This window comes from Apiospora marii, assembly GCF_038362585.1.
Source record: "Apiospora marii strain CBS 49790 chromosome Unknown utg000004l_segment0_segment0, whole genome shotgun sequence".
NCBI classification, from domain to species: Eukaryota; Fungi; Ascomycota; class Sordariomycetes; order Amphisphaeriales; family Apiosporaceae; genus Apiospora; species Apiospora marii.
The window spans coordinates 2,346,340-2,355,285 of NW_027117375.1; the positions used below are offsets into that span (position 1 = coordinate 2,346,340).

At 40.5% G+C, this 8,946-nt stretch overlaps 2 protein-coding genes across 2 annotated transcripts; both read right to left on the reverse strand.

Moving 5' to 3' along the window:
- Positions 1-201: 201 nt before the first annotated feature.
- PG985_006672 (uncharacterized protein) lies at positions 202-3,817 on the reverse strand (the record flags this gene model as incomplete). The annotated part of the gene is made up of 3 exons (XM_066826441.1): positions 202-1,037; positions 1,092-3,128; positions 3,190-3,817. The coding sequence occupies 3 exons, from the start codon at positions 3,815-3,817 to the stop codon at positions 202-204; spliced, it is 3,501 nt and encodes a 1,166-aa protein (XP_066686048.1).
- Positions 3,818-4,651: 834 nt separating this feature from the next.
- On the reverse strand, positions 4,652-5,842 carry PG985_006673 (uncharacterized protein; the record flags this gene model as incomplete). Its single annotated transcript, XM_066826442.1, has 3 exons — positions 4,652-5,463; positions 5,549-5,696; positions 5,756-5,842. The coding sequence occupies 3 exons, from the start codon at positions 5,840-5,842 to the stop codon at positions 4,652-4,654; spliced, it is 1,047 nt and encodes a 348-aa protein (XP_066686049.1).
- Positions 5,843-8,946: the final 3,104 nt, after the last annotated feature.

Below are 8,946 nucleotides of genomic sequence, written 5' to 3' on the forward strand. Positions count from 1 at the left end.
TACGCATCATAGGCCCCCTCAGCAGCCCTTTCATATTGTATCCTACTGTCCCCGGAAGCCAAGACATCAAGCAAACACCACATGAGACCACCGAAATATATCATTAATCAGCAACGACGTTTTTGATACTATACACCATCGGTCGAGATCTGCTTGTAAGAAACCGCCTGTCCTCTCGCTATTCATTTTTCACTTCTCTCATCACAAAACGTCCATCTCGTCCCCTGCGGCGAACCCAAACTGGTTGTTTTGTATGGCAGCAACTCGGTCCAGCTCAGCCTGGTACTTGCTGCGGATATCGGCCAACGTTACCACTTTCCTCTTCGGCGTGCCGTTTGCCGATTGGTCTTTGGGCAGCGGCTCCTCTGTCGCGATCCACGCCTGCTTGTGATCCACGCAGCTCAGAACATTGATCAGCATGAGGTACTGTCTCGTCACAGCCGTATCCAGGACGTCATCGCCATTCTGCTCATCCGCCTCCCCGAGCTGCTGCAATTTATGTATACGATCCAACAGGATGGATGCCGCTCCACGGTAATCATTGCGCTTGATGCGCCATGCGTAGAGGATCTGGTGGTACGGGACGCCGGTAACAACGTCCTGCGTGGTCAGGCACTTTTGAGCGAGAATGTCGTCGACCGCGTTCTCCAGGCTGGGGAAAGGCAGCTGGACAAGCTCGGCATTATGCAAGTTGTCACACATCTTCTGGATAAGTGTTCGCAGGCACGAGTGCTGTAGAGCATGGTCGGACATGGCTACCAGCGTAGAATGAGCCAAGTCGAACTGAGAAACGCCAATGGCGCCGCTGAACAAGCGGCTTTGAATCTCCGTCCGCATCTCGGCGGCATCTGGTGTATTGTCATTGACAAACTCGAGAGCTAGCCGAGCGAACTCCACAACGTATGAGTGTGCTCTCTGTCTCTCCAAAAGGGCTACGATGTGGCAGTAGTATCGTGGGAGTCCCGAGTAGAACAATCGCCATTCCGTATCATCAAGCAAGCCGCTACTTTGCCTGTCTACATGCTTTCGAGTGACGCCTGTGGTGAGAGCAGTTAGTGAGTGATTAGAAGAGAACGACGAGCAATCCTTACTGAGACCGTATGCTGCTTTCTTGAAATACGTGGCAGCTGTGGTGAAATCCCTCTGCGCAAGGTGGACGCGTCCTTGCACATAGGTAGAAAAGGGGTCAAGTTCTGAGAACGGAGCCAGCTCTGCGGCCAAGTCCGACCTGCTCTGGACCAAAAGGGCGCACTGCAGATTCTGCGACGGCAGCTCAATGCTGCTATCCGAGGTACAGAAATTGGAAGCAATGTCGGTGATGCCAAGGGAGAGGGAACCCATATCCGGAACTTCCAGCAGGTGGCCCGTGGTCCACTCCAGCGTCGTGATAGATTGAGTGTCTTCCCCTGTGCGCTTTGCAGCAACTGGCGAGCTTCCCACCGAATTCGATCTCTCTGTTTTTGCTAGCGGCACCGTGATTTGTGTCTTCGCCAGCCATCGAACTAGTTCAAGTCTCCGTAGACATCTAATCAGATACCGGTAGACCGTGCCAATGTCCAATCTCCTGCTCAGGGCGTCTTCGGGGTTGTCAAATTCGAACTCCATATGAACTAGGAGGATCAGTTGGCTGAGACAGATATTCCATCGTAACTCAGCCATCTGTTGGACTGCTCTCACAGCCATCTTTCGTCCAAACTCGGTCAAGGGCTCCTGACTGTCCCGCATCGAATCTGCAGGGGGGTCCATAAGCTCGGAAAGCTTCTGGTACAAATCAGGGACCACGGCCTGGAAGGTTGGCCCAAAGGCGTCGGTGACTACGGCACAGTCCTCGTCGGAAGTCTGCCGCCAGAATCCGGCTTTGTCTGAGAAATATTGGATCCGTTCGCGATCCGTCTTGGGCGAGTCCTCAAAGAGTTCCGAGCGAAGTACTGAATGGCATATGTCACGCATGCTGTCCGAGAACCCATCGAAAAATGTCAAACCAGTGGTGACAAGGGAAGCTACGAGGTCCAGTCCTTCGTAGCTAGCCGTAGGATTGTGGGAGATCTGCTCCAACTGGTTGCATTCCCGAATGGCAGACAAGCTGTCTGCACAAACTACCCATGTCAGGTCCGAGTCGGCATCGAATGTCAAGGCCAGGGCCTCTCCACGTTGCTTGTCCAGTTCCAGGACCAAGCGACAAAACCATCGCCACTGCTGGTCGCTCGAATTTCGGAATGATTCGTAGTCCATACCGCCCGACGAGCTTCGATCTAGCGATGAAGTAGATGCGATAGCAGAGCATATAGCCTCAGCCAAGCCCTGGCTAGCTCGCGAAGACGTCTCTTTCCGGGTCCCGAGACCTCGCTCGTATATGGAAAGGGCGGTTTCAAGCGTGGCCCGTGTGAATCTACCAGGATAAAGTATCACTTCCAACCACTTCTCCGAAACATCGGTAGGGTCACACGCATTGAATTCTGGTGCCCGGGGACTTGTACGGTCCGGAACAGCGGCTGTCCAACCCGATTGCCAGGCATCTTCCACATCATGGATCGGGGATACGAGATGTTGGACCTGGTGGTTCATATTGTTTTTCCACAAAATCCAGATCTGAATTTCCCGTGATGCGTCTTGCGCAACCACAAAATCGGCGACAGTCCACACATCTGATCCAGAGGGAGGTGAAGGAATCAGACGCGCACGCGGAAATAAGTCACGGATCGTCAAACCTTCTTGGTCGGCTTCGATGTTCCAGAACTTGAATTCGCCGGTACCAATGGGGGAATACGTGACACCCGTGCGTTTTCCGTCTGTCGAGCCGACGATCTGAATCAGGTTGCTCTGCGATGGGTCGATAGTCCATTTGCCGACTTCCTGAGGGTTTCGTTCCGCATCCAGCAAGTCTCTAGCTTCAAGGATCTGCCCGGTTTTGAGATCCCAAGCACGCAGCCGATGATCGAGGCAAACTGTGAACATGAAGATATTGTTGTCGTTGAGACCGAAGTCGGAAACAGCTACCGAGGTTGCTGCGGCCAGATCCATGTTGACACCCCCGTACTTAACGGTATGGCTGCCTTTCAGGAAGCTCTTGAAGCCTTGGGTCCATCCCTTGGAGTTGTAAAATGTCTCTTTCCATGGATGGCTCGAAGCTAGATCTGAGTTAGCTATGCAGCGACAACAGTGTTGATGTTGTTATTGTTGTAAACTCACCATCATGAGCCTTGTTCCGGTCCAGTCGAATGTTACCACCGTCGTGTACTGTGACGACGAGTAGATCGTCATTGACAGCAAGGAGCCTGTGTGGATGTTTGAAGCTGAAGCCGGAAGACGTGTATATCTTGCACGAGTCGGCGAGACCAGCTTCGGAAGCAGATGGTTTGCGGAAATGATCGGGTCGCAAAGTTAAGGTGTAGAGGTGATTCGTCCGGTCCACCACGAAAACAGTGAGCGCATCGTGGTCTTTGGGGTCGGCAAACGCGACACAGGAAGGGCGGATGGGGTGCGGGAAGCGAAGATTGAGGACTACGTTGGCCTCGGGGCCCTTCTTTGTCCTACCAACATCTACGGCGCGCAGGTTGAGGACGGTGTTGTCGTCCAGGACCCTCCACAAGAAACTCTTAGGGCCAGCATGATGCTTTCGGTGGTAGACAGACGAGGCTGTCGCGCAGTTTTGTATTCGGAAGACCTTCTCGTCCTCTGTGTTGTTGGCCCGGATGGGGCCGCGACGGCCTTGAGAGTTGACGGACGGGAGCTTAACATCGACGAGGTAGGAGCTTGAAGTCGGCTCAAGATTCAATTTTGTCTCCTTGTGAAGATACAAGAGTTCCCTGGAAGCCATGCCGAGCCCATCAAGGCTGCGCTCTGGCAGCGCGCAGTATAATCGGTGGTGCTGGGGTGATTGCGATGTTGGGCGCGGTTTGTGATGCTATAATGGGCCAGGACGCGGTGATGGAGAGCTTTCAGAATAATTATCGAATGGATTTGTTTGGCCGATGTTTGCATTGCTATGCTATCGGCAACCGCCCAAGCTCGGGCTGGCTTTAGGCTGGCTTAGGCTTGGCACGACTTGCAATTGAGCTTGGAATTTGTGGACCGCAGGCACCTACCTGGTGGACATCAACTGTATGTATGTACATGTATGTAGGTACATATAAATACTAACTGCTTTACAGCTTAAGCAGTACCTCAGGGACACGTGAATTTCAAGAATCTTTATATTGTCCATTCCACAATTAGACATGAAATACGGTTTATTTACGAAAGGAAAGGGGCATCTGCTTATCTTTGCCATCACAGGAAGAAAAGGCTACCTAAGCAAGATAGCCAGGTTTTGTTTTTCTTCTAAGGGAGCTAGCTTCTGTGGACGGAAATATTCATTTGGTGATAACATCAGGCAGTGAAAGGGGGGGGGGGCCAGTTTACCAAAATAACAAGCAGTAAAACAACATTGCATTCCACGCGAACCGCGCTTGCAACACGTAATTAAAACTCTGCTTCAACGGGGGCAAACAAGGTGCCAGATTCAAAGCAAAAATGCAAGAATGAATGCAGATCTAACGTCCCAACGCCAAAAGCTATGCTAATGTATCCATCCATCCATGTCGTAACATCATCATGGAATTATCTAATTCAAGTAGAGATCTCTGCCGATGATCTCCAATTGCCCGCCCACTCAGTCCTTTTCCACGTCCTTGGGAGCTGGGTCTCCGATACCATCCTCCTGGATAGCAAACAGACAGTCGCTTTCTGGCAAGCAAGGACTGTCATAAATCTTTGCGATACGCGTCTCTGCGCGACCCTTTTTCAAGCTGATTCTGGTAGTCGAGGCATGGGCAATAATATTACCTCCAATCGGCTTCTTTGGGTCCGGATTGAACATGGCGCTCGGTCCACCGTCAACTTGAGCAACGACCTGGTTGGTGATGACAACCGCAATGCCAAACTCGTCTGCCAACCTCTGCAACGTACGCATGAACTTGGCCAGATGCGTCTGGCGCGATGACAGTTCGCCTCTGCCCAGAAAGTCCGTTCGGTAGAGTGACGTGGCACTGTCCACAATCAGAAGCGAGAAGCGCGTCTCGCACATCATGGCCGAAGCCTGAGTCAAGAGTTGCAACTGGTGATCAGAATTGTAGGCTCGTGCGTAGGCAACGTTGTCCAGCACCTCCTCTCCATTCAGACCAAACCGATTGGCAACAGACAGCAGGCGCACAGGCCGAAATGTGCCCTCGGTGTCAATATACAAGCATTTGCCCTCGCCGCCGCCCATGTCAAAGGGAAGCTGACAGGTGACGGCCAGCGTGTGGCAGATTTGGCTCTTGCCGGTACGAAATTCGCCGAAGAGCTCGGTAACTGACCCGGTCTCGACGCCACCGGCCAACATGGTATCAAGGTTTTTGGAGCCCGTGGAAATGGAGATCAGCTCACTTCTCCGCTGATGCATCTCTGTGGCCGTTGTGAAGCCCATTGGCACCAGCTTTGAGGCTGTAGTAATGTCAGTATATTCGTCTGTTTTGCCCACCGAGTGGATTGTGGGAGGCCGCCATGGGCATCGGGTTTCCAGACTTACCTTCAGTCAAGATCTTAGTGGCCTTTTGCTCGGAAATGCCCTTGATCTGCTCAAGTACACGCTTCGGCGTGTAAGCAACAGACTCGACAGTCTGGAAACCGCCATCTGTGATCAACTGGATATCACGTTTCGTAAGACCCGCAACACCCTTTTTCGAGCAAGTCAGTTCGCCGCAAAGACTGGTTGTGATAAAAATTCGATGCATACCTCAAGTGCTGAGAGTGGCGTAGGTGCGCCAGGGCCAGTCATGCCACTTTCGTCCCCATCCTGCACATCTTCGTACTCTTCAGACATCTTGAATGTCGAGAGGTGTCTCTTGTTCCGACAAATTGATCTGATAAGGAAGGACAATTATACTCTACTTGGGTCAAAGATTGGAGTGTGAAGAAATCGAAGATCAATTGCCTCAGAGACTGAGATGGATTTTGGGTTGAGGGGCGTGTTGGAGGCAGCGCGACTCGGTGGCAAGTCAACAAAATCGAAAACGCGAAGGCACGTGCTAGGTAGGCTTCTGCCTTAAGTGCAGGCAGGCAAGTCTGGACCGTCTGATGCTAGCGCCAGACGCAGGCAATTAGAGTTAGGCACCAGCGCCCTAGCTTTTCAAAGTCCGGACCACCCAGTCTGCCAGTCGATGGAAGTTGGAATGTACAATTCTGATGAAGCAACCAACATCGATTCGAAGCGGGCATTATCATTTTAGTGCGGGCGTCCCACGAGAGTGTACTGTACACTTAACCCCTTGAAAGTTTGTTAAATTCGAACCCCTATAGGTATATTGCGGCTTGTTAATAAAATTACACTAAATGTATAAGTAAATATAAGTTAGCTATAATATAAACTTATTATTAATTAATATTATAATATTTTTAAACTTTTTTAAATTAAATTAATATATTTTAAAATTAAATATATTAATTAATATATATATAATAATATTATAATATAAAAATAAGGTTTAAAAGGGTAGTTTTTTATTTAATATTATTAATTAAAAAGTATATCTAATTTAAAAATTTAACAATTTTTTAAGAGGGAACCTATACCTATATGTCCATTATAGTAACCACATACACACTAGAAAGCACCACCGGAATGCGTAAGCGACTATTCCTCGTACTATACCAACAGGTCTCATGATAGGCCCCAGTAGGGGGACCCACCTAGATAAGATAGATAGTGGAGAGAGATTAAGTATTAAACTTAATTAAGCAGGCGGTCCTTAAAAGTAGAAACGGTTTACCTTTTAAATTTATTTTACTTATTAATTAATTAACGTTTTTTTTTTCTTTTTATTTCTTTATATATATATAAATATATTAATATTTATATCTTTTTAATTAATTTATTAAATAATAATATTTTTATAAAACGTTTATTTATATTTATAATTAATTTAAAAAGTTAAAAATTTAGTACGTTTTTTATATTATTATTAATTTCGTTAAAGTTTTAATATATAAAGTTAAATTGCGATTATTTATAATAACTTAAGAAATTAAATTTAACGAATTAATTAATTAAATATTTTAAATCCTTACGAACATAACTTAATAAGTATTTTTATCGATCGGTTAATCGCGTATACTAATTTAATTTTAAATAATTTTAATATATAAAATTTCGGTAATTATTATTATTATTATTATAAATATTATAATTTTTTTTATAATCGGTAAAGTTTCGATAATTGTTATTAATATATATTTATTAATTTAAAAATATTTTTTTTTTTAATTAAAGTTTCGATATATTAAAAAATTAATAATTTTATCTTTTTATTTTTATTTTATATTCATATTTTATTTTTATTTTTATTTATTATTTAATTATAAATTTATTAATTATTTATATTAAATTTAATATTAAATAAATATCTCGATATACCTTTTATTAACGTTTTTAATAAATTATTCGACGCGTTTAATAAATTAACGTTTCTTCGCTTTATAATTTATTCCGATTTTAAAAACGTAATAATCGACTAGGTAATCGTATTAAACTCGAAACCGGCTTTAAATTAACCGCGAAAAGGCGAATTTATTAATTAAAGAAATAAATTTAAAATAATTAGCTATATTTATTATAAATTTAATATTAATAAAAAAATAATTTTAAATTTTAATAATTATATTAGCCGTATTAAAGTTATAATTAATAAATTCTTAAATTTTATAAGAAACGTTATATAAATTATTTAGAATAATATAAATATTATATTTAATAATTTACGAATTATTTTATTTGAAAAAATTAAGAATATAAAAAATAAAATTAATAATAATATAAATAAAAAAATTAACGCCGTTTTAATTAATAATAATTAATTAATTTTATTATTTTTAATAAATATTCTTTTTATATTTAACCCGTTTTCGTTTTTAATTAACCTTTTAATATTTAAGGTATAAAAAGCGTTAGACTTATATTTAAAATATAAAAATTTAAAAGTTTTTAATCCTAATTAAGATAATTTTAATAATTTAAATATTATATATAATAAAAAAAATATTATTTTTTTAAACGTTAATTTATTTTTTATATAAATTTAAGGTTTCGTAAATAATTTAAATAATCTTATAATATATTAAATTTTAATTATTTTTGAAATATTATTTAGAAATAATGTTTTAATTTAATAGAATAAGGAATTTATTATATTTTAAAAGGATAAATTATATTAAATAAGGTTAATATAAATAATAAATATTTTTTATAATAAATTTAAATTAAACGTTTACGGTATTATTAAAAAATAAATAACTATTTATTTAATTATTTATAAAATAATCGATAATATTAATATTTTAAAATAATATTTCGTTAAAATAATCCGGTATTTTCGTTAAATAGGAATATTAAATAATTATAATTTTAATATTTATATTATATTAATTTAGATTTAATTTATAATAAATATCGAGATTTAATAATATTTATAATTACTTTTATTAATTAATTTTATTTATATATATTTAAATTAAATAACTTTTATAAAAAGTATTATATTTTTATATTATATTAATTTTTATATAAAGTTTTATAATAATTATAAATTATTTTTATAATTATATTAATATATTAACGATTAATATAATTATTAAAATAGGAACGATTATAATTAAAAATATTTTAATTAATATAATTAATTAAATAAAATTAAACTTATATTAATTTAAAATTAATCCTTAACTTTAAACTTAACCTTATATACCTTATAATCGTTATTTTTTTATTTTAACTTTTATATCCTTCGGTATAATTTTCGTAATACTTTATTACGCTTATATAAAAATAATTGAAATAAATAATATTATTTTTAAATAAAAAAAAAATATTTTAAAAAAAATTTAATCCTTTATTAAATAAACGATTAATAAAATAATAAATATAATTATAAT